We start from the raw sequence: 27,254 nt of genomic DNA, 5'->3' as shown, positions 1-27,254 counted from the left end.
AACAGTGGGAGCGGAAGGGGTCGAGCAGTTTGATTTGGGGAAGAATCAACGGGCTTGGGCTCAGAGGTCAAGGGGAAGCATTGTGCTGGGTTTAGATTTTGTGGACACGTCCATATGTTGTTTTGCATTGCTATTAAGAGCATGTCTGAAGGGCAAAGTTTTTGTTTTTTGACAATGATGGATTTTGGCTCTTATCTACTTGTAAGGTTGCAAACTTTGCAATGTTTCTTTTTCATGAAGTCGTCTGTGTTAATCTTCCAGGGTCAATGGAGACATAAAGACAGCAGTTACCTGCTCAGGCCATGTGAATGATCCTGGCGGTGATAATTGGATGTAATGTGTTGCTAGGTGTAATAGGGAAGCTGCATTTTACAGAAATCAAATGGTGGTCTTCTCTCTGCTCTCCACTGTGATAATGGTGACTGACAACAGTGCCTCAAAATTGCAACACCTTTTGGTTGTAGAAAATGTAGTAAGATGATGTCGTGATGACCCAAGACATGAACAGTTTATGGTGAATTTTCATTCAGCTACTTATTTATTTATTCTTTACTTTTTCAAGTTTTGATAATGATTTAAATGCAGTTTAAATTTGTAGTTTAGAATTTCCTTTTTTTTTTTTTTTTTTGTCTTTTCAGTTGTTTAGTTTTCATTTATTGTCCAATCATTGCCATTTTCTTTTTTTTTCTTCAGAGTTTTATTTTCGGGTTTATACATTATTAGTTTATTTAATTTTTAGTTTAGTTTCTCATAACTACAGAAGTTAATGTGCAAACTGGTATGTTTAATGGCATTACAGTTCTCTGCAAGGTCTAGTGTTATTGCTATGTTTATTGCAGACAAGTTGTAGATGTTTTAAGTTGCCATGTATCAATAAGTAAAACTAAAGTTAATTTAGTTTGTTTTCTCCAGGTATTTATTTATTTGAAGTTCAGTGCAAGGGATCCATGTCTAGTTGCTATTTGTATGGCAGAATTTTAATCATATTTATGAAATTCTGAGTGTGTGTACTATTGTGTAATATTATTATTATAGGGCACTTTTTGCTGTTAATTGCTGTTTATTTCATTTTTGCTGGAAAAAAAAGTTTAACTGTAACTTTAGTGTTCTGAGTTCTGAGTCACTCTATTCCCGCTCCTCCATGTGGTGGTGTTTATTTAATATTGCACTGCTGTAGGCTCTTGATCGTCTGCAGCCAGAGGGAGCGTCAATAGAATGTTCAATGGTAAACATCCCTCTGCTCACATTACCAATTAATAGGATGTGATCTGCTTGGACCTTGATTAAGACCTCGTCTTGAGGATAGAATGAGATGTACAACGGGTAGATTTAGCTCATACAAGCCTACTGTGCGAGATGTTAATAATTGAGAAGGCATCTGTTCCAATTAATATGCCCCTTCATATCAAATCCCCATTTAAATATCCAAAACTGGGTCACAGTTTCTATAGCATGATGGGATGAAATGAATCGCCTTCTTTATATCATTACATTTTAACGTCGGAGAATCTTGCTCATTCCTCCACAGGCTTAAGGAAGGTGTCCCCTGGGTATTCGGCACTACCGCATTTAAAGTTGCTAGCTTGGATATCAGAATGCAGCTCTACACACTGGCTTGCTTTGAATGATGAGGCAGATATTTATAATGTCTTTGGAATACAGGAACCTCATTAACCTCATATTACATTGATAGATGCTTTAACAGATCCTTAGCACTGTTTAGAATGCGGGAAATTGGGCTTGATTTGTAAAATTCCTCTGTGGAGCGCATTTCTCACGCGGAATAATAAGTTGCGAGATTCTTCCACATTCTTCCCTCTCAATTGCCTCCTCCAGGCCAAAGCATGTGCAATTCCCTGTAGTAGCGACGGAGGCATCAGCGTTTTCTGAATCTGACATTACACGTGCTATATATCACATGTCTGGTTGGGCAGGCTTATGCAACTCGGTGAACATGTTTGCACTTAACAAAGCAGTGCAAATACATTCAGTGCCAGGGAGAGATATAGGAATCATTTCCGAGTATTAGTTACTCTAATGAGGATCATGTTTGGTCCTGACGCTTTGCCAGTGCTTTACAGTGAGACTTAGTTGCTGCGATCCATGTGCACCATTTGATCTCGGGCTGGATATGATTAAAGCGAGTTGGGAGGCCTCAAAGAGGAAGACTGAGAGACCAAGGGCGGTCTGGCTCCATCTGTTTCATAGAGAATCTTTAAGGAGCGCTGCACCGTATGTGTAAATCTCACCATGCTAACAGTGTCGGATAAAAGGCGTGAGCCGACACCATTTGGAGGTGAGACACTCAGCAGTATTCTATCACGCCTGTCAATGGCAGATAGAGCTTTTATTCGTAGGTTTGGCAATTCACTCCCACCTGAGCTGAGAACAAACCAGCTCCGGTGGGTTTTGCTTTCAGAGGAGCACAAAACTCTCCAACTTCCTTTTATCCTCCCTCGTTTTTTCCGAACGACATGACATTTCCCATATATCTCGGATGTATTGCGCCACAGATATGTGCTTCGCTGCAAAACACGTCAACTTGTTATTGAAACTCGGAAAAGGGTGTTTAAAGGTGGGCGGGAGCTTGATGATTTGATTATCGTGTTTTTATTTGTTTATTCTTAGATGCGCATCAAAATATAACCCCGTCTGCGAGCGGCCTGACTGACATTTTGCGGAGATGGAAATAGAGAGCGGTAAAGACTAAAATGTGGTGCTACAACCCAAAGTGTGTTCATTATTGAACACTTCTGGCATGCGGCTTTCAGGCATTTCCGTGGAAGGATGAACTCTGCCCTGATAGCTCACTTCAGCACAAACAGCCTCAGGAGCCTTGGGCAAAGTCAGAGCTTTAAGCTTTTTGTGTATGTTCATAGGGTCTGACACCTGAAACTCAAACTGCAAGATATGTGTTTTGTGGTTTGTGTGCTGTAATTTTTCTCTTGTGGGCACTTTTGCACATCTTGTTCAATCCAAAAAAAAAGCGAGGAAACCAAACCAACCAACCAACAAGTTAAAAAACATACTGTGTAATTTGTATTTCGCAGTGTACTAAACTACTTTAGTAACTTTACTACGTTTTTTCAGTAGTGTAAATTCTTTTAAAATAGTTTTTCTATTAACAAGCTACACTTTTTCAAAGTAACCACATGGTATATCTGTTTTCCGCATGCAGCTTCACCTCAAATGTAACGCTGAAATGTCAGACTGATTCTTGCGAGTTGATTCATTCTAAACTATCCTCTTTTTCAAATGAAGAATAAGTGATCAGTAAATCAGTTTGCTCTAAATAACCCTTTCACATGTGGTGTTGGAAAATCTAGTTAATTCTAGAGAGTGTTCTAGTCCTAACCAGCTCTATCTCTTATACGTAGCTCCCAAAAGTCCTATTGATTCTAGGAAATTAGTTTGTTCTTAACAGTCCTCCTCAAATTTAATGTTGAAAAGTCTGTTTATTGTAGTGAATCGGTTTATACAGCCCTCTTCATTCTCCTATGTAATGATTAAAAAGCGAATTATTCTGTAAATCAGTTTGTCCTACACAACCCTTTCATTTAGTGCTGGGATGTCTGGTTTATTCTAGAAAATTGGTTTGTCCTAAATGTCTCTCTTTCTTATACAAAACTCTGAAAAGTTCTGTACAGTGCTCTCTCTCTCTCTCTCGCTCTCTCTCTCTATATATATGGTTGGCTACTCTTTTCCAACACTGATCTATCCGTATTTTTATTGGGATGTGCAACCTGCTAGCCAAGTTTTGTTTTTATTTCTTTGAATCGATGTTGTTCATAAAAGTTTATTTTGTCGCACTGTGCTATTCCATAGATAGAAGAATGAACTCGTTTCTCATTAGATGGTGTGCATGCCAAAGAAAAACAACAACAACAACAAACAAACAAACGTTTGAAACAGATGGCATTTTTATCTTGTAATAGTGTTGGAAAACTGGGACCTCTCAGACAAGCCCAGATTCAGGTTTCCTGACAGCTCGGGGGAAACAGTACAATAGTACAACACACTGTATGGATACATCAGTGCTCAAGATGAGAGCATGCTTATCCCTCCTCTTACAAAAGCCTCTCCCCCCCATTAACGTCTTTGTTATTGAAGCTCATGACGGTATTTTAATCATTCAAGGATTACATGTTCTTCTTCAAAGGGATAACCAGCCTGCATACGTTTGCACAAATTTTGCTCGGAAGGCATTCGTTGCACACACAAGAGATTTTCACAGCATCATCTGTTGACACATGTACCACCTAATAATAATCATTTTTTTAAAAAGCTGCAGGAAGGTGAACTTGTGACTGGATTAAATAATGAACAAGTGTGAGATGTCACGCTATTAAAGTTGTGATTTACACTGTTTTGTAAGTTGGATTATTAATATGTGCATGGAGAATTTTCTGGACGAATGTAACTATGAAGTCTGTAACCATAGAAATCCTTATTACAGTTACATTTTAAAAAGAGTTTGGAGTAAATGTGTAAATAAGTTTTTAAAAGGTTATAGACATTGACAATTGGCAGTCAGTCAATTAAAACTTATGTGGGTGATTAACATTCTTATGTACTGTAAGATAATGAACATTAAATTGCTCTGATAGTGGGAAAATTCTTTAATTTGCGATTTATATACAGGTCAAGAGACGAGCTTAACTGTTATGGTTTTTTTAAATCATGATACAAAATAAATTAGGATGTTAAATTGGCACTTCTGCTAAAAATATTTTACTAATTTAATAATATTTTCTGAAACAAATGGAGTGCAGTACTCTCTGCTCCATTGATCATTTAGCCATAATTAGGCTAAATCAATTCCGCAGATTTCCCCCCACAAAAAGTACAGAAAACTTTGTATTTTAGTAGTGTAGGCTCTATAAATTATTTAATAAAAATACGAAACCAGCATTTTGTGTACAGTACTTGCAATAGTTGTAAAGTATTGCAAGTATTATGCAATACTTATCACTTTTTATGCTTATACGGTGACGCAGTGGTTTTCAAACATGTTTGGTCATGCCCTCCTTTAAAACAAAAAACCTGGTGTGCCATTTCCCACATCAAAATGTAGTCCAGAAGTTTCCAAACTTCATGTCAATTCTTTGATCTCAGTATATCAGTCCAAGAAGTATTATTTCAGCATGGCTCATTCAAAACTAATATTGCATTGGCAGGGATTCATCTTTTTTCTTCGAACTGACAATGTCATTTCTCATCACAACGATGTTTTTGTTCCTTGTTTACACAGAAATAGCCTCGTACAGAAGCAGTATGTGCTTATGTAAATGCTTGACTTTTGTTATGCTAAGCACTCTGTCCCTTTCATCATTTTTTCCAGCTCTTGGCTGGCTGCTAAAGCAACCTCACCTGAATGTGTGCGTTCGTTGTTAACAGGACAGTATATGTTCAGTGCGACTTGAATTTTGCCTTTGTGTTTAAAAAGAATTGTTGCTGGCTGCAATGAGGAAAGCTTCCACAGGCACGAATAAAATTCTCTTGGATAAAAGGAAAGTATGTAAATGGACCTATAAACAGATGGAGAAAAGGACATTTAAAGAGTATGCTGACCTTTACCAAAGATATAAGGCTGAACAAAAATTCTGCATCTATATTTGATCCTTTAATTAAATATTACATTTTTCCCCTTTCACTTTGTTTATCATAATAAGGCAAGTAATTAATTTCTCTCTGTATTTTGGTACAAGTGTGTTTATCTGAGGATACTTATCAAATGGAAGTAGCAAATTCATTGCATGCTGTGGACGAACAAGTGATTAACGTTTCAGATTACAATTTCACATGCAATTTGAACCGCTAATACATAATGATTACTTGTGAAATATGCAATCTGAAATGGATTGAGCTGTTCGTTTTTTCCAGTGATGTTTTGTTGAGGAAAGCTGAGAAGACCAAGATCATACCCTCAGTTGAGTAACATGAAATCATTCTCACTTTAGATGTGACCAAGAGCATTTGATCTGATTTAGCTTTCTGTTAAATTGTCAAAGTGCTCTTCTATGAGAGTAAGCTTCTTCAGTGTGTCAACAAATGCTTCTGAAGGGTGTCGGGCCCATTAAGTAGTAATTTGAGAGGGTGGAGAGTCTTAAATCAACTTTAGTTATTTTGTTGTGTTTTACAGTAAGTAAACTGAAGTAAACACACACACACACACACACACACACACACACACACATATATATATATATATATATATATATATATATATATATATATGTATGTGTGTGTCCATTATATATAATATCCATCATTAAAATAAGATACATTTCCAGTCATCTTCGTTTGCTTTTCAGTATTAATAAAATTGCTGAAAATTTGGCTTCCCTAGCACAGGAATAAACTATATTTTTAAATATATTTATATAGAAAACATATAAAATATTAGTTATTTTAAGTTGTAATTATATTCTAAAATATTCTTGCTTTACCGTATACTTGATCAAATAAACACAGCCTTGGTGAGCATAGAAGACATAAGAGACAAAAACATGCAAAAAATCTTTTTGATCAGTAGAGTATATATGAAGTTTATCTATCTTCCTCTCTTAGCAAAATGAATATTTCAGTGTATATTTATATAATAATGAATTTTGTGATTTGTGTTTCATTTTCATCTCCAAAATGTTTTTTACACCGCCCCCTTGTTTGTCCACTATAAATTTGACCTCAATTCCAGCGGATTGCTCTGAATATTATATGTGGAGCTGCAAAGCTGTAAGACTGTGGGCGAGTGGAGAACTTGAGGCTTGCATAGAGCCTGCTGGCTGGGAGAACTTGCTTTTTCATCTCCTCTGCTCCCCCACTCTCTTGTCCTCCAGGCCACCCACTTCTACTGCAGTGATGAATAAAACAAGAGACGCGGGTTTGTTACGTTTGTGCTGACTCTCTGTGTTTTAAATGAAGCAGCAGACAAGCGCGGCTACGCTTACAAGTAGCGCCTTGGTTGGCAACACACATACTCACACGCAGGTCACCAGGGGAAGGTCAAATGGCTTTTGAATACTTTGCTCAATTGAATAGCGTCCATGCTGTAAATGGACCCTCTATACAAGAGAAGGAAGTAAACTGGGCCTTGAGTTCTGAGGTACGTGGTCGGGGGAAGAAGAGAGAGCGAAAGAGAATCCCATATTGGGCGGGTGGATGCTGTCGGTGGACCTTTTAAGTTTGATCCCATTTCTGCTCATGCCTGATGTGCTCGGTGATGATGGATGATGAGCCTGGGCGCATTGTGTTAGATCTTGCATATCTTCAGCCAAGCTTGTCAGGAGCTGACCAACCTGCTTTTAAATTAATCCATCCCATCTCACTCTCCTCCTCCTCGTCCTGGTGGTGCAAGGCTGTGTCTTCTCATGCAGAATTTTTCACTGAATTACATCAGTGTCAAGCAGGCGAACGCTTCCAGATAATTTACCTCTCAGCCGAGATGGATTTGCATTATAAATAAGGGAATATTGCCAGTCTGTGATGCTGCCTTATTCAAAATAGCCTTAAGAACTGTTAAAGATGCCTAACTGAGCACAGACACCTACTTAAATTGTCACGATCCTTGTTTATCATCACCTGCCTAAGTTTCAGAGAGTGTGGCTATCTGCTTGAAAATGTCACAACAAGCTAAATGCACTTGCGTAGTGAAAGCTTGTGCTTAGCAACTCTGCTTGAGAATCACTGAGAGGGTTGTCTAGGTTTAGAGAGGATGTCAGAGTCTTCTAACCTGTAATTCTTGTTGATTTTCACACAGACCTAGAAACATTCACCCACATGCACTTTATGTATCTTAATAGATTGGTCTCTTCAATGGTAGGAATCGGGGCTCATGTTGGGATTCACTTGAAAATGTCAGTATTTAGAGCTACAGTTTATAAACAACATTTCTACCTCATTACTGAGACCACCTGTGCATTTTCACACACTGGATGTGTCTGAATGCTGAAAAACACTGCCTTCTTAACGGTAGGAAGGCAACAAGGCGCATCCAAATGCGTCATAGTCTGTCTACCAAAATGCCTTTATCTGGCTTATGTTTGAAAGCAGCAAACCACACACAGCAAAAATTATTTTCTTACTTAATATTTTTGTCTTGTTTTCCAGTACAAAAATCTAAACATTCTTAAATCAAGACACATTTTGATGTCAGATCAGATGTAAAAATGTATCAAAATGAAGTGAGTTTACGCTTAAAACAAGAAATATTATGTGCAAATAGGGTAAGAAAAAAAATCTTGTTTTCCCTTTGAATTTGATTGATTTTTCTTGTCCCACTGACAGATTTTGTTATAAGTATAAAGTCATTTTGCTTTTTAAGTAAATGTATTGTGATTTAGGACTGTTTAGATGTTTGTACTGGAAAACAAGACAAAAATAGTAAGTAAGAAAATCATTTTTGCAGTGTATCGCGCAGTCATGGCATGCAAAAATGAAAATGACGTCTGATTAGTAGTGTTTATCTGCCCATATTGACATATACAAGATTATACTGTCTAAATATCTGAATTTGAATTTAGTGATATAATTATCTTTGGTATTGATGCTATTTCTATGTATTTTATATATACAACAATTAGATACAATAATTATTACCAATCCTTTATTATTTAAAAAAAAAAGAAGAAAAAAAAACGTGTCACGTGATCCTTCAGGATCCAAATGGAGTGACTTCTGTGTCACATGATTTTCCTTCAGAAATAATTCTAATATGCTGATTTGGGGCTCAAGAAATTTATTATTATCAATGTTGAAAACAGTTGTGTTTTTAGGATTCTTACATCAGTAGAAAATTAAAATTAAAACCTTTTATTTGAAATAGATATGTTTTTTTAATGTTTTAATGTTTTTCTATTTTAATCAATTTACTGCAATAATATAATATATTGGCCTTGTTCATCTGTATCTAAAATTGGGTCAGTTTACAAAAAATCGAAGTATTGAAGAAAATACAGTTTGTACATTTGTTACTGTACTCTCTCTCTCTCTCTATTTCCTCAATTCTTCGACTGTGTGTCATCCTCAATAGATTTTGCATTGCAGTGTTTTGCATTTACCACCATAGAACAGAATAGAGTAGACAGGAAGCCATGTGGGAAAGAGAGAGGGGGACGGGATTGCAAAGTAGGTTCAAACTTGGGTCACCTTAAGCACAAAAACATGTCAGAGTGCTGCTGATGAGGGCATGATGGTTCTGACCCCAGTAGTCATATTTAGCCCAACCCTTAATATGCCAAAGAAAATCCATCCGGAAATGGGCAGAAGGTGCAGTATGACCCGGTCTGGCTGAGTCATCTGTATTGTTCCATATGTCAAGTTCAGCTGTCCATAAAAAGACTGGAATGTAAAAAAATATTCAAACTTTGCATTTTTACAGACTGTTAGACTGCGTATGAAGGCTCGTGGTATATTTAATGCACCCTTGAATGTAATGAACAAACAGCTCCTTAGTGGCAATGACGCTACAGATAGGGATGTGTTAAAGAAGCATGCCACCATTTAAGACAGACTGAAAAGCATCAATATGTAACTGGATTTAGCCTCGTCACACTGCAGCTCTGATGAATGCTGAATATTGACATTTTGGACCAATGGGAAAATATGCATTAATAAATGGGGAATCAGCATCCAAACGAGGCTCACGATCAATTTCCATTATAAAACAGCAAAAGCTACTCTAAATATGTGAAACCCACAATGCCACTGCACTTGATGGAGTAGTTAAGTAAATTAAATTTAAATGTACAGTTTTTTCAACTTGACTCCATTTCAGCTCAGAGATAGGCATTATAGTCATTAAATATTTGGCTGGTAATGTCTAAAGCTCTCTTGAATTTGTTCTAGATCATTAAGCATGCATTATGGTGCCTTGAAGCTCGTCAGAAACCAGTTTCCTTAGGGAAGGCATGTAAAATCACTGGCGGTTAAGACTTTGACTTACAGATCCTCTTAGGTTTTGGACCTCAGAGCCGTGAACTCACTTTCCTGATTCAGGTGCAGGAACTTTCCAGCCCCTTGGGAATTTTTTTTTATGTGAGCTCAGCTTCTCGCTTCACGACAAACACAGACGACGAGGACGCTACGGGGAGAAGTACGCAGAGGTGAAAATAACTCTTGATCTGTCCCACTTTCCCCGGCTTCTCCTCTCATTTCTTCCGCGCCTTTCCGTCTGGTGGACAGCGTGACTCATTGTTGGACTGTCACTCTCTTAATGATGTCAAAGGGTCCTTCTCTAACAGGAGTCATGTCTTCACGTGCCCATCTGTCTGAGGACTCAGCAGCCCCATTTAAGCCGGGTTTGATTAAATGCCAGAAGATGTGTGCAAAAGGAAAAGGTGAAGGACAGCAATGCAGGATGGAAATTACTTTTGAGGGGCAGGGGAAGCTGGCTCAATGCATTAATGATGAAGGGAAATTAATTTACATTGTAATAATGAAAGTGCGTCGGAGCCTGAGGGAGGGAAGCATGCACCGTATTTTGCTGAAGAAATGCCGTCTTTGGGAATATTTTTCAAATTACTCTCAAAAAGGGTAATGCACAGCAGGTGTCTCATTGCACACACAGGTCATGTCAAGCTGACAATTGGGAAAGCTTTAACTGATGTGTTTTTTTTTTTCTGCCAAATTCCTTTAATATGGCCGTTACAGTCGCCTGAATGGGAATGGGCCCTGGTGTAAAGCTGAATACAACCCGAATTCTGGAAATGTTGGGACATTTTTTAAATTTGAATAAAATTAAAACTAATAGACTTTCAAATCACATGAGCCAATATTTTATTCACAATAGAACATAGAGAACATAACAAATGTTTGAACGGAGAAATTTGACACTTTTATCGGTAACACTTTATTTTAAGGTGCCATAATCAAGATACAATCTTGATACACTTTATTTTAAGTAGCTTATGCCTGTGTAATATTCTGTAATTGTAATGTAATTAGAAAGGTATTACATGTATTTAAGCTGTGTACTAGTGGGTTAAATCAAACTAAGGTGCAGCTGGATAAGGTGTACAGTATAGATACACATGAAGTACACTTAAGTACAATCTTAATACACTATTTTAAGTAGCTTATGTCTGTGTACTTAAATTTATAATTACGTTGTATAAAGTCTGCAACACATATGTAACAATCTTTTGCTTACATAAGTAGCTGTGTAACAGACTCGGTCTGTTACATATGTGTAACAGTAGCTGCCTATTACATGAACATAATTACAAACTGTAATTACAGGCTATTCCATAACTTAGTTACATGGTAAGTACATTTTATTTCATGTAAGTACAACAGCTACTACTAAGTACTTAACCAGGTAATTACTCTGTATTATGGACACCTTAAAATAAAGTGTTACCCTTTTATCCACTAAATGAGCTCATTTCAAATTTGATGCTTGCTACAGGTCTCAAAAAAGTTGGCACGGAGGCAACAAAGGGCTGAAAAAGCAAGAAATTTTGAAAAGATTCAGCTGGGAGAACATCTAGCAACTAGGCCTAATTAAGTTAACTGACATCAGGTCGTGTCCTGTGGGCCAAGGCTGTGTTAAAATGGACTGTTTCAAAGTGGAAAAGTGTTCTATGGTCAGACGAGTCCAAATTTGACATTCTTGTTGGAAATCGCGGATGCCGTGTCCTCCGGGCTAAAGAGGAGGGAGACCTTCCAGCATGTTATCAGCGTTCAGTTCAAAAGCCAGCATCTCTGATGGTATGGGGGTGCATAAGTGGATACGGTATGGGCAGCTTGCATGCTTTGGAAGGCACTATGAATGCTGAAAGGTATATAAAGGTTTTAGAGCAACATATGCTACCCTCCAAATGACGTGTATTTCAGCAGGACAATGTAAAACCACATATTGCAGCTATTACAACAGCATGGCTTCGTAGTAGAAGAGTCCGGGTGCTGAATTGGCCTGCCTGCAGTCCAGATCTTTCACCTATAGAGAACATTTGGCGCATCATTAAACGAAAAATACGTCAAAGACGACCACAAACTCTTCAGCAGCTGGAAACCTATATCAGGCAAGAATGGGACCAAATTCCAACACCAAAACTCCAGAAACGAATAACCTCGATGCCCAGATCTTCAAACTGCTTTGAAAAGAAGAGGAGATGCTACACCATGGTAAACATGCCCCCGTCCCAACTATTTTGAGACCTGTAGCAGGCATCAAATTTGAAATGAGCTCATTTTGTGTATAAAGTTGTAAAATTTCTCTTTTTAAACACTTATGTTCTCTATGTTCTATTGTGAATAAAATATTCAGGGTAGGAGATGAGCCAGATCTACCCATTGTAATTCTCAGTATACCAGCTTAAAAGAGCCAATTGTTTGCTCTAATGTGTGCATTACAAAAAATAAAATAAAATAAATAATAATAATAAAAAAAAATCATATTCTTAATGAGTTTTCAGTTGTTTTATTTTCCAGTTAAAATAACTCAAATTCTTTGAAACAAGATTAATTTACATGAGAAGCAGCAGTGCATAAGATATTAGGATTATTAGTCCTGTTATCAAGTTAGAACGGAAAGTTAACAAGCAAGAAAATATCAAAATATGCTTTAAAATTTAGACACAATATATGAAAACAAGTCTTAATAACTTATGTGGTCTTGCTTCCCAAATAAAATGATATCTTTTGAGAGATTTCAAATATTTTTACTGAAAACATTTAAAATGTATTTTTAGAGTGCACATTAAGATAATAGTTCACCCAAAAATGAACATTTTGTCATCATTTACTCACCCTCATGTCGTTCCAAACCTGTATGAGCAGAGGTGTAAATTATTGGAGTAAATGTAACTAATTACTGTACTTGAGTATCTTTTCAGATACTTTGTAGTTTTACTGAGTATCAAAGATATTAGCAACTTTTACTCTCTACTTCACTACATTTTTGACTGAGTATCTGTACTCTTTACTCCACTACATTTGAAATCAGTGTTGCAGTTACACATTACATTTAGCATGGCACCTAGCTTTCTGCACTTTATTTCTGCTACAAAATCGCCAACTTAAAGAAATTTTGTGTGTTTTGCCCTTACTCACCCAAACTTGTCAACAAGGCAACTTTACATGGATGCAAGCTCCTTAGCAAGTAGTTGTGATTGTGAATCACAGGTGTTTTATATATGTGACCCTGAAGCACAAAACCAGTCTTAAGTAGCACTAGTATATTTGTAGCAATAGCCAAAAATACATTGTATGGGTCAAAATTTTCGATTATTCTTTTATGCCAAAAATCATTAGTATATTAAGTAAAGATCATGTTCCACAAAGATATTTTTTTAATTTCCTATCATAAATATGTCAAAACTTAATTTTTGTTTATTAATATGCATTGCTAAGAACTTAATTTGGACAACTTTCAAGGTGATTTTCTCAGTATTTAGATTTTTTGCACCCTCTGATTACAGATTTTATATTTGTATCTCGGCCAAATATTATCCTATCCTAACAAACCATACATCAATGGAAAGCTTATTTATTCATTTTCAGATGATGCATAAATCTCAATTTCAAAAAATTGACCCTTATGACTGGTTTAGTGGTCCAGGACATGACTGCAACTGGCAATGAGGCTGAAACCAGCACATCTAGTGTAAGAAGACTTTGACTTCTTGAATTTGATTTTTTTATTTTATTTATTTATATTTTATTTATTTATTTGCAATTTTGAGGTGTTCAGTTTTATTTTGGTTTTAGAAAATAAACGTGATTGCTTTCCTCACAAATCAACTCTTTCTTGTTTGTGTTACATTTTCTCTGTGCCTTGTCTTGGACTTTTATGTCACTTCCTGTCTCCCATGGGTTTTTATAGTCAGTTTGTATCTTATCTTGTTCAGCTTGTTAGCCCCCTTTATATATATATAGCCCTAGTGTTTCTTTAGTTCTTTGTGAGTTGTTGAATGTAATGGTTGTCTGTTTGCCCGTCATTCTGTTGTTCCATTTGGTTTTTGGCTTATTGTTTGTTCTAGTTTTTCCATGAAATATCTGCACATAGATCCTTGCCTCTGCCTGTTTTCCCCAGCGTTACAGTTTTTCACTGGCATGTCTCTTTGACTAGTGCATCTTTGAGCTTATAGTTAGTAGAAGTAAAATACTTAAGTACTGTTAAAATCAGATACTCTAAGACTTTTATTCAAGTTGTTTTGGAATTGGTGACCTTGTAACTTGTAGTGGAGTAATTTTTGCTGTAAGGTATCTGTTTTACTCAAGTATGGTTTTCAGGTACTCTTTACACCTCTGTGTATGAGTTTCTTTCTTATGTTGAACACAAAAGAAGATATTTTGAAGAATTTTGAAGAACCAAACAGTTGTTGGTCCCCTTTGACTTCCATAGTAGGGAAAGAAATACTATGGAAGTCAGTGGGGACCATCAACTGTTTGATTACCAGCATTCTTCAAAATATCTTCTTTTATGTTCAACATAAGAAAGAAACAGATACAGGTTTGGAAAGACATGAAGGTGAGTAAATGATGACAACATTTTTTGGGTGAACTATCCCTTGAACTGGGCTTGCCTTAATTTTCAGAAGTTTCAGAAGCACAATACATTGTTATACCATTGTCAGATTTTATTCTTGATTTGAAATATATTATTGAAGCACAATTTCAACAAGCAACAGCGATTTTAGTCTTTCCCCATTCAAGTTGATATGCCCCAGGGGTGTTACAAATATGGCTTCAGAGTGGATTGATTTGCCTTAAAGGAACTTCATCACTCATGCTTGGCAAAAACCAATCAGCTTCTCACACAGAACTGTCAAGCCATTGTTAAGCTCGGATCTGATCCAAGCCTTTTTTTCAGCAAAGGCAAGTGCACATATCACAAATACAGTTGTTATGGTCATTGTGTAAACAAGCGTTTTTCAGAGGTCTTAAAACTGCATGAGAAATAATTTAAGAAAACGGGGACAGAACAGTCTGCGTTTATTGAATGTAAATCATTTATATGTTTTTGCCTCAACGCAGTCTCTCTGGTTAAGCTAGTTAAGCAGCATGGTTGGGACACCTGCACACCAGCATCCCATGTGGGAGTCAGCATCCAAAACACAGCATATTGATGCAGGTCTTTCCAGCAGGGGTGTCATCATTGTTTTAATATGGTGATGATGGGCTTTGTTAAAAATAACTGCAAATAACCACAGCAGGTTGCCAGTCGTTCATGACAGTTTAATTAAATTTCACCCACGGCCCAATAAATGCAGGCACAGGCTTGAGGGTAGACCACCATACATCCTCAAACAAAAGCCAGAACATTACCGTTTGTTTGCATGCTGGCAGACGACAAGAGGTCCACACGACTGCAAAGCAAAAATTGAGAGTTATTAATGGCTGACAGTGCGTGGCGGGCCACTGCCAGTATGATAAACAGTGCTCGGTGTTGCTGTTTTTATATCACATATTATATCAGGCCATTACTGCACTCAGTGGTCTGCAAAGCTCATTAATCCGCCTTGTCTCAGAGGTGTCACCGCAAACCGGCCGTTCTTTTTAGAGACGCGCCCCTGTGGCCGTAAATCTGCGCCTAAGATGTGGAATCCTCATGCCATCGCAATCTAATGCATCATGATCATCAGGGCTTGCCAATGGCTGAGCTGTCTTCATCATCACTGAAGGCCACAAGGGGGAATCGGGGTTGCGCAGTACTTTATCCTTGTGAATTTTATCCTAACTGGCGTACTGAAGAGTATATTGATCTGATTGACCTAAAAGGTCAAACGTTGGCCGGTTAGTATGGTCTAATTTGGCCTCTCTGATCTTTCTCTGTTGATGGTCATACAAAGATCAACAAGTCTGCATTTATTTAAAAAAAAAAAAAAAAATTATATTGTGAAATATTGTTAATTATTGAAATAAAATACATTTAAAAGAACTGTTTTCTATTTTAATATATTGATAAATGTTATTTGTTCCTGTGATGGGATGGCAAAGCTGAATTCAGCAGCCATTAATTCAGCAGCCATTAGTGTCACATGATCCTTCAGAAATCATTCTAATATGCCGATTTATTATTAGTGTTGAAACTGTTGGGCTGCTTAATATTTTTTTGGAACCTGTGATACTTTTTTCTTTGATTCTTTGATGAATAAAAAGTTAAAAAGAACAGCATTTATTCAAAATATAAATATTTTCTAACAATATAAATGTTTATCCATTTAACACATCCTTGCTGAATAAAAGTATTAATTTCTTTAAAAAAAAAGAAAGAAAAAAAAACTTTTGAATAGTAGTGTATATTGTAACACAAAATGTATATTTTAAATAAAAAAATAAAAAAATATACATTTCTTATTTTGTTTAAAGCCATTCAAATGTTGGGGGTAAGTTTCTGGGAAACAAAATATTTCAAATAAATTTTTCAATTCATGAGAGAATCCTGAAAAAAAAAAAAAAATGTATTGCAAGCATAGCAGCAATAACCATATTCAAAAATAATAAGCTAGTACCAAAAACAATGATAATAACTGAGCACCAAATCAGCATATTATAAAGATTTCTGAAGAAGACTGGAGAAATGGCTTCTGAAAATTTAGTTTTGCTATAACAGGAATAAACAGTTTTAAAATATATTAAAATGAAAAACTAGTAGTCATAATATTTCACAATCTTACTGTTTTTGCAGTATTTTTAATCTAATTAATGCAGCTTTGGTGAGCATAAGAAACCTCTTTCAAAAACATTAAAAATCTTAATCATTCAGAATCTTTGGCCTGTAGTGTATGTTTTTTTCCCAGTCTGCTGCTTTTGACATCACAGCTGCAGATAGTCGCCAGTAAAGTGTTTGGAATGCAGTGCCCATGAGAAAAGTTCGTATTGCAGGCTTCCAGGGGGTCCCACATTATTTGAGCAATGCCTTTAAGATGAATGCTTACAGATACCTCTCTCCAGGTATTACAGACCTCCCAAGACTCACCAAAGAGAGTTTTCAAATAGCAATTTGTTTGCAAATGCAACATGTGCCTTAGCTCCATTACACTGCCACCCTACTTGCTAGGGTTTGCAAGACAGAGTGAACTGCAGAGACTTTTCACCCAGCTGTGGTCCTCTCAAACTGTCTAACAGTGACAGGCTTGACAGTGTGCACCAATATAGAGCCTCTAGCTGCTCTGACTGAAGTGTAGGAGGGAAGAAGTCGTCTTTCATTTTCTTCAGGTCGTGGCAGTTCGCTGAGAGAGAACACATTGTAATACCCGCTTAAGGCCAATTATCCAAGCTCTTCCTCCAATGAATTTGACATTGTTTGAGAAGATCAGTGTGTTATTGTCATCAGTGTGACAGAATTATTGCTGCATTGTTCCATGTTCATAATCTTTTCTTTTCTTTTTTTTTTAGCATCAGTTGAATCTCAAAGATTTTTGCCTTTTGATTGTCCTGTGAATTTAACATTTTATTACAAATTACTATTACTTGATCAGTGGCATGTCCAGACTAGCTTTACTAGAGGATACACTGGTAACACTTTATTATAGGGACCAATTCTCACTATTAACTAGTTGCTTATTATCATGCCTATTAATAATGTATTGACTGTTTATTAGTACTTATAAAGCACATATTCTGCATGACCATATTCTACGTCCCTAATCCTACCCAATACCTAAATTCAACAACTATCTTACTAACTATTAATAAACAACTTGTTTTCTGTTTGACATAAGATTATATTTCTTACCCCATTGGCAGATTATTTAGCTTGTTTCAAGCAAAAACTCACTTAATTTTGACATGTTTTTTCTGAAAACAAGACAATAATTTTTACTTTTCTAGAAAATCCGTCTTGATTTAAGAATTTTTAGATATTTTGGCTGGAAACCAGACTAAAAATATAAGTAAGAAAAGCATTTTTTGCAGTGTGCTTTGTGTTGCACACTGGTATTTATCATGTTATTTTAATTTAAGATTAATTTACTGTTCTATTCTTTACGTATTCATAAACACATTAAATTGTAATGCAAATAGTTTTAGCTTTGCTATTCTTCTAGTTATTTACCTGTAGTGGTTAGCATCAACTAAAAAATAAGCTCATTTTATCACACCAGGTACGAGAATTTGTTATTTGCAGATTATAATAAACTAATGCAATCGAACCAAAACTGGTTACTAGTAGATAACTGTATAAGTAAGTTGCTCGGGTGGCAAGAAGTTGCATGAGGGGCAACTTGATGCAAATTGCTAATTGTTGGCTAGTCAGTTAGTGTTCTTATATTTTTATTTATCAGATTTTCTCACAGGTCTCTTCTCTTGGGAAATGGCTAGTTAAAATTGGACCACGTGGTTAGGACCACCCATGTTACTGTGACCTGATGTTGTTATATAGTGACACAGAACTCTATGAGTCCAGATGCCCTTGGTGTGTCTGCTTGAGCCAGACAGAGTGCTATTTCTTTGCTCTTTGATTTATTTGATGAAGTTGTCTTTTGCCTCACAACTCAATTGCCCAAGACCTGCTGCCTCTCTGCCTGTTTAGAGCTGCAATCCAGCAGCTTGTAAATCAGAATTCGCAACTACCCTCTCATACTTGCGCACTTACACTCTCTCACTCATCCGAAGAAGAGAAGCCCCCACGGGATAGGGAGTAGGCCTGATTAAGACAGGCAAGAATTTGATTCCTGTTGCTTTATTCCTCTTGAGAGTGGCTGCAGGATATTAATCTGGCCAGTGTTGCTTATGAGGACTTGCTACAGGCACTTGAGCACTTTATTGTGGAATTACGTTTTGTTCTCAATCACGCTACCTAAGTGCTTGAGGAAGTCTTTGCCACAATTTGAACAAGCATCTGTGTCCTTTCAACATTTAATTTTTTATTTTTCATTTTCAAGCGTCCTGAGCCGTCTGTATTTTCTGTTTTTAAACATAATGAAACATGACAACAAGGTGCTTGCTATTGACATGCAAGTTCTTAGCAAAAATAATTTTCTTGAGTATTTTTGTCTTGTTTTCCATTAAAAATGTAAACATCCTTATAATAAGGTGTTTACTTGAGAAAAAAAGTAAAGATATTGAAGGCTTGTTTTCAAAGAATGTATTTTGAATTGAAAAAAAAAAAAAATCAGCATTTTTTCATAATATCTTATGCTATTCAGTTTTTCCCGTCAAATAAATGTATCTAGTTTTAAGGATGTTTTAGTATTATTACAAATTTACTCATTTAGAAAGTAGTTTTTGCAGTTACAGCAGATTCTCTGTCCAACCTAAATGCATTTTGAAATATAGATGGTTTTATTAGTTGGCAAAACAAATCAAAGCTGATGCGCATGGACTTGAGCATAATACCCCCATCTACAGCATTCCCCATCACTACGAATGAAATATGCGGCTTTAGAAGCTTCCACCTTGAGTTTTGTTTCTATGGCAACTCTATTCTGTCCTCAGATAAAAGACCCATTATGATGTTTTGCAGAGGATCGGAGACAAAGTGAGTGTTTTTCTGAGATTTTTCTTGTTAAAGGCCTGACAGTGTTCACAGTGTCCTGCAGGTAGTGTCTTGACTTGGCCTGTTCACAGCTGACCACAGACTCTAATGTGATATGGGCATATTGACTATCTCCTGTGTGCCACTCATCGAAAGAGCACCAATTTGTCCCCATGTACTGTGAAAATACTCTGCTTCAGCCTACTTCCCACGTACCGCTGAGGGTTGACAATTTTTTGACGTAGCTCTCATGTATACAGGTCGACAAGATTCAATTTCCTTGTACATAGATATACAAGATTCAATCTTAGGCCCTGAAATACTGTTTTCTATTGCAGCTGGATCTATAGAGACCAACAAGTATAGATGAAATTGCTTAGAGAAACATTTCCACTCTGTGTGTGCTTTTAGATACCTGACGTGCACATATTGTATGTTTAGATCATTGTGTGTTTTAGGGGTGTCCCCGCCTAAGGATTTTCATAGTCGAATCATAATTTTCGAATCTTGCCGATAGTCGACTGATAGTCGAATCATATGTTTGGGGGCGGGGCAAAATACATTACCAAGAGTCAAGTCAGACATTCAACAGTCATAAATACTGACGTTAAAACACAGGGAAAATGTGTAATGGACGCCTCGCAGATACAAACGGAGTGAATAATGTTTTATGTTTCGATTAAAAGATGTATGAACTTGTCTGCGCGGCTCTGAACTCCTTTTGTGGACGCGTTCTTGACGCAACAACGTGCAGAAACACGGGAACTAAACTAAAAATTCACAGCATTTTATTATAATAGTGTTCTCATTATAAGTCATAGTCATTAATATTCTGCATAGTTGTTTGTCCTGCTCGCGATGCGCACTGAAGAGATAATCACTGTTCAATAAAGCGCTGTACTGCAGCGACTCAACCAAATACATACGAGATATATAATATATACACAATATAAATAAGCCGGTTGAAATGTGTTGAAATCACATGTTTTGATAGTGACTTTTTTTACCTGATCGAAAAAAATCCAGTCTTTCACTCTGGGTCAGTTTGAGTCTTGTTAAAGTTTTAAATCCTTACCGCCAAGATGCTCCTCTGTCGGTCACGGATTATGGAAAGTGAAACTTAAATTTATAGGGGTGGTTGGATTTATTCACGCACATTAAAATATTTATTTAAAGCTTTTTTTTTTCTTTTCAGATGCTTATTTACAGCATTATCATAATAGGCTGTATATTAACTTATTGGGAGAAAACTAGTAGTTCTATGTGAAATCAGACATTTGAGCTCCCTCATATAGCCAAAATGGCATGATCATAACATCCCGCGAATATTCGACTGTGAGATTGGGAGTCGAATCAGGCTCCTCGAATCGAAGCATCGAATCGTCGACTATTCGGGGACACCCCTAGTGTGTTTATTTATATGCATGTTTTAAAACTTTGTCTGAAGTTCAAATAATTGTCAGTCTACAAATATCTCTTTACCTAAAAGCTGGTATATATTCTTTTACCTCATCCAGGATTCATTTATTGAATTAATAAAGTAAGGTGCTGAATGAAGCCAGACAGAGTAGTAATAATAAAGCATTGATTTTTGGCACAGCTCTGCTGTCTGGAACTCATTTTATGTTGTATATAATGATGATGTTTGTGCTTTGCTAGGCTTTTCTAACTTTTTTTTTTGTTCAGTATGTAAATAGTCATTTATCATTTTTGCTACTAAGGCATTTTGATAACAGTTTTGTTTTTCATATTTATATATCCTTTTATTTGCATTACATTATCATCTTAGCTGTGTTTGTTACAGTTTACAACACAGGATATATGTTCTCTAAAAATTAAAATAAATAACATTTTGAGAGCTTCTCTCACATGAGAATTCACTTTGGTCAGGATTTAGATAAAAGTGTTAAGGAGCAATTTAGATTCTGCTTAAGTTCATTTCGAATTTCTGTTTCTGTGTTCTGTTGTCAACCATATGATAAATCTCCTTAAATCCTCTTGTTTTAGGGGCCATTTTTGATGAGTCTGCCAAAAAGGATGATGAGGTGTTCCGCATGGCGGTGGCAGATCTCAACCTCAACAACGAGATCCTGGAGACAGAGAAGATCACTGTGTCCGTGGAGTTTGTAGATGGAAACAACCCTTTCCAAGCAGTGCAGGAAGGTACGTCATTTGAGTATTTAAATCTGTTTTCAGAGCATACTCATGCACATTTCTGGGCTCATCCCTTTTATATGTGAGGCTCATATGAGAAGTAATTACAAAAAAATACCATTAATCTAATACAGTATGTGCCTCCTCAGTTCAAGTTAAACAATAGTTAAAAGGGAACAAGACAAATTCGGTGGCTGGATGGACAGACGGATAGATGAATAGATCAGTGGGTAGATATCTACATTAAATTAAATAATCAGTGGATAGGTAGATTGGTTGACAGATTAGTAGTAGGTAGGTAGATAGATATGTACTGTAGGTTAGACAAATCAGTGAGTGGCTAGATAAGTTAGACAAGTTAGATAAATTGGTGGATGCATAGATACATAGGTAAGATAAACTGGTGGGTGAGTGAGTAGATAGATAGTATAGATAGGTGAGTGGGTAGATAGGTTAGATAAACTGGTGAGTGAGTAGATAGATAGTATAGATAGGTGAGTGGGTAGATAGGTTAGATAAACTGGTGGGTGAGTGAGTAGATAGATAGTATAGATAGGTGAGTGGGTAGATAGGTTAGATAAACTGGTGGGTGAGTGAGTAGATAGATAGTATAGATAGGTGGGTGGGTAGATAGATAGGTTAGATAAACTGGTGGATGAGTGGTGAGATAGGTGGTTGGGTAGATAGATATGTACTGTAGGTTACATTGATCGATGGGAGGGTGGGTAGATGGATAGGTTGCATAGATAAACATCTACTGTAGTTTGGTGAGTGGGTAGATAGGTTAGACAGATCAGGTGTCCGTATCTAGATAGGTTAGAGAGGTGGCTGAGTAGATAGTATAGACAGGTGGGTGGGTAGATAGATAGGTAAAATAAACTGGAGGGTGAGTGAGTAGATAAATAGTATAGATAGGCAGATGGGTAGATAGATAGATTAGATAAATTGGTGGTTAGATAGGAGCGTTGGTAGATAGATAAGTTTAATAAACTGGCGGGTGAGTGGTTAGATAGGTAGGTGGGTGGGTGGGTGGGTAGATAGGCTACAAAAATCAGGTGGGTGGGTTTCTAGATAGGTTAGATAAATTGGTGGATGGATAGATAGGTTAGATAAACTGGTGGGTGAGTAAGTAGATAGATAGTTTAGAGAGGCAGCTGAGTAGATAGACTGATCAGATAGATTGGTATGTCAGTGGGTAGATAGGGTAGATTGGTGGGTGAGTAGATAGATACGTACTGTAGGTTACCTCAGTCGGTCGGTAAATAGGTAGACAGATAGGTTACATAGATAGGTATGTACATTAGGTTAGATAGATCAATGAGTTGGGTATATAGATAGGTTAGGTGGGTAGATAGATAGGTGGATAGATACTGTACAGTACATACAGTGACTGCAGTGCAACATATACAAAAATACATCTCACACATTAACTTGTGGGTACTAAATGTTATAAACAGAGCAAATGTAAAGCAGTTGTTGAGACAAACAGTTGTAGGCAGGGGAGTCAAAACAAGTCAATGTTTCATGCACACAGCGGAAGAATCGTGGAGTCTTATGGCAGTAGGCAGGAATGACCTTCAGTGGCACCCTCTGTTACACCGTGAACGGATCATTCTGTTGGTGAATGCACTCTTCATTTCAGCAAACATGCCTTGGAGAGGGTGGGAGACGTGACGTTCATTAAGTCAGACACCATTCTGCTCTGAGCCATTACCTCCAGAGAGTCAAATAATGTTTGCATAAGACAAAAGACATGAATAGCCCGCATTTGTTTACTTGCTGTTAAAAATATATGTATTATGATGTAAATAGCTTGGTTAAACCTATGAGGGAACTTAAAGGGTAAGTATGGCTAAATTATGTGCCTCTTTTAATCATGAGAATAAAGTCTCCACTTTATATGCTCGCTCGGCCTGACCTGTCTGGATCCAACACTTTCATAGCATTCAGAAGTCAGCATTATCTCAGCCTCTAATATTTGATTTAAGATCAGTGGAATGATCTAATAATACCATGATGCTGTGGTTTCCACAAATTAGTGCTGTTAGCTCTTGGAGCAGGGCCATTTTCTGTTATTCTGCAAGAAAGGAGGACAGGTACAAGGCCTTTGGAACGCCGCCATTCATGCATCAGCAGGTTCACTGTGCTCCATACAATCGCAGAGTTCAGTTAACTAGCACTTAATCTAACTTTGGCATCTTCCTGTGTTTCTCCCTCTATCTTATAAGAAAGTTTTATATGCTTGTTCTTATTTGTTCCAAGGTTTTTGCCAACCTGTTTCACTATATTTAACAAAGGAGCAATAACGGATTGATCTGCTAAATTGTTTCAAACAGACCAGAAACTGAACTGTGTGACAATGTGTGATACTTTACACAGGGGGGAATTGCTAAATAGGGATTATGGTGGTATGTTGTTTATTTGCATACACTGTCTGCGTTGTTTTGGCACAAGATTCACTAAAGGATAGATAATAGCACAAAAAGCCTAAAAATTTGTGCTCATCAGTGCTATTTGTGTAGCACGGTTCTCCATCATACAGGTTGCTTCTAAGTACCAGGTTGTGGAGGATCTAAATAGCACCATTAAAATGTGCTCGACTACACCGTGCATGGATTTATGTCTCATCGTCATCTTTATCTCCATTATTTGATCATCATTTTGATGAATTACTGCCGCCACGATCAACAGAAAATATGCACAAACACCTCTTTTCAATAAAAGTCTGTTTACCGGCTGCTTAGCAAGGCGGTAATAGCACAACAATAATTGGACTAGGCAAATGGCACTGACTGAGGCATGTTTGTGCTGAGAAGAATGACAATGGCAATATAAATAGAGGCTAGTTAAGTTGGACTGCGGGTGGTTAGTTTGTTAGATGTAGGTTTATGAGCTAAAATGCCGCACACTACATGACGCAGCTGTTTTGTAAGTGACTATTGTTGAATATTGATATTGTTATCTTTTTTATTGGGCAAATCATCTCACATTTAATGATACAGGGCTTTGATTTCAAAAATAGTACATAAAGAGTACATGGCTGCTAGACTCATGCTCATTATACTGCAAAAAATGGCTTATCTTAGTATTTTTGTCTTGTTTCTAGTCAAAATATCTAAATTTTTTTAAATCAAGGTACTTTTACTAGATAAGCAAAATGACTTAAGATATATAGTCTTGTTTCCAGGGGGGAAAAAAACTAAATTAAGTGCATTTTGCTTAAAACAAGTAAAATTATCTGCCAGTGGGGTAAGTAAAATACTCGTTTTAAGTTAAAAAAAAGTACCTTGATTTAAGAATTTTTAGATATTTTGACTAGAAACAAGACAAAAATACTAAGTAAGATAAGCCATTTTTTGCAGTGTAGGTAACATCCCCTGTTTAGATATGTTAATGTAAACACGCCTGACATTTTTCTGACTCGCATTCCTCTCATTTAATTGTCTGTGATACTGTTACGCCGGTCGGCAAGCATCTCAGCTTTTTGTTCTCCTCCGCATCTGAGTGTGGATGAATTTAGCGGCGCCATCATCCTTTTAGCCGCATGGAGTCTTAGAGGTGAAAGGGAGAGTAGGACATGTTGTAGTTGACCCCTGTTATCTAATGGAGAGGCCTGCATTAGGTAACTACACCCTCTGCTCTTGATGGTTCTTCTCGCTCACAGAGAGCACTCCTCTTCTCTGTTTGTGTGCTTTGCCATCCTTTCTCTTGTTTATTTGAAGATACTGAGTGAGGGAGCCTAATTACAGGTGCACATGTGTTATGGTTCAGCATGAGCGCAGACGATTCTGCTTCTTATGGATGTATGATTCTGGACCTCGTTATGTATACCTCATTTGTTTAAACATCTGTTTATCTTCTCAAAGTCAGCTTCCTGCTATGTGATTAGATGAAACACATCCAGAAAAGCTTGTCTCTCATGTGCAATCTGTTCTAGCTTGGAAGATCTTAACAGGCCAAGAGATAAAATAACAACTTTTGTCGTAGAATAATCCCAAGATTTGACAGATTTAATAGACTCTCTAATGCGTAGCTCAAACTCATAGTGCGTCTGTTTCCTATAGCTCTTGATTAATAGATGTAAATGAGGCAGAATTCTAAGAATTCACATTAATGAAGATTAGCATTCACACATGCTGCTACTTGCAGGGACTGTTGCAAAAGTTTGCAGCTTCCGGTGAATGCTATAGAGTTTATGCAAATGAGAAGAAACAACAAATGGGAGTGCAGTCAGAGGTCTACAATAGTAGCAAACAACAGTAGACTGAATTGGCAGCCGCAGACTGGTTTTAAGAAGTTCTGTTAGTGGTGATACATTTTTTTTATTCAAAAAGAAAGTTTTTCCCCTTAATTTATTTTACATATATTAATACAAAATAGAGAATAATTAAAAAAAATAAAGAATAATTTAATTATACAAGGCATAATTTTATGGAACTGACAAATGGAATTACCTCTAAGAATTTATTTTTTATTTATTTTTTAGTTTTGACACACTTATCTGTTTATTGATATAGTTCTGATTTAAGCATATATGCAATTAATTATGCAAGATATATTTGCTATTTAAAATGGTCTTTTACTTTGTTTTGTTTTTTCCACCTTCTTTTTAATCTAAATCTTAGCAAAAGATACAGATAATACAGACACGTACAGATAATGACTTCGCTACACACTCCTATTATGTGTCTTGGTGGAAAAAAGGCTAAAGTGAGTGATTTACACATAAAAAAAAAAAATAAATAAATAATAAAAAAAAGTAACCTTGTTTTTAACCTGAGTAGCAGAGTGAGAAATTCCTGTCTTCTAATCTTTAGGACTACACTGTCAAGGTTCATCCAGCCCTAAGGAATTGAAGGGAGTGAGAATTATTTATTTATCATTTATTTTTAAGAGCCTGTATTCATTGTGTACATGTCTTTGCCACTGGCCAGATTGGACTCTCTCTTTCCCAACTACTTGCTCTGTCTGTCTGTCTGTCTGTCTGTATTTGTATGTATGTGTTTGTCCGTGCACATTGAGTGCTTTGTTTGTGTAGTTTCCTGGGTTCTGTGGGTTTTTTAACCATCAGCGGCTTCTCTGATCTGCCAACTAAGACTGGCAGCTTCTTTTGAACTCACATCAGTAATTACAGTATGCTCTTACATAGATGTATCTTGTTTTGTCTTTTTCTATGAAGCATCATCTGGTTCACTGGAGAGTATGTCTGTATGAAAGGTCAGAAGCACTGAAGGATGACTGGTGAATTGACAGGCCCTTCACATATTTAGTTTCTAAGAAAACATCCAAGTGCTTGATGCAGTATAGATTTGTTTTTATTTATTTATTTATTTCAAAGGCCAATCACCATAAACCAATGCTAATATGTGCATTGTGGACCCACCAGAACCTTTCATTTTGAAGAACACACACAAAACAGGACTGTAACCACTGTAGACACTGTGACAGGCACGTCCTCATTTAGTAGTCGATCAATATGGGTTAGCATTGACAGATTCTTTTTAATATTGGTGGTAAAATTTGTCCTCTGAAAGAAAGTACACTGTAAAAAGTGATAAGTTGACTTAACTTAATCACTGTAAAAAGTGATATGTTAACTTAACTTAAAAAAATTGAGGAAACCCGTTGCCTTAAAATTAAGTAAAAAAAGTAAATGTTCAAGTTCACTTAACTTTTT

General features: G+C 36.7%; 1 protein-coding gene across 6 annotated transcripts in view; it reads left to right on the top strand.

Annotated features, from left to right (window-relative positions):
- grid2 (glutamate receptor, ionotropic, delta 2) overlaps nucleotides 1–27,254 on the top strand; it is a 419,312-nt gene that overhangs the window by 32,214 nt on the left and 359,844 nt on the right. For 5 of the 6 annotated variants that reach the window (XR_009272479.1, XM_058784731.1, XM_058784733.1 and 2 more), the window contains exon 2: nucleotides 21,431–21,586. Coding sequence is in view for 5 of the 6 variants with exons in the window: in XM_058784731.1 (XP_058640714.1) it covers nucleotides 21,431–21,586 (156 nt within the window). In the remaining variant the exon portion in view is untranslated. Of the gene's footprint in view, nucleotides 1–11,837; nucleotides 12,127–21,430; nucleotides 21,587–27,254 lie in introns of those variants that run through there. The other variant, XM_058784732.1, reaches the window with a different exon arrangement.

This window comes from Onychostoma macrolepis, chromosome 08 (genome assembly GCF_012432095.1).
Source record: "Onychostoma macrolepis isolate SWU-2019 chromosome 08, ASM1243209v1, whole genome shotgun sequence".
Lineage (NCBI taxonomy): Eukaryota > Metazoa > Chordata > Actinopteri > Cypriniformes > Cyprinidae > Onychostoma > Onychostoma macrolepis.
This window is presented reverse-complemented; position numbering and strand designations above follow the sequence as displayed.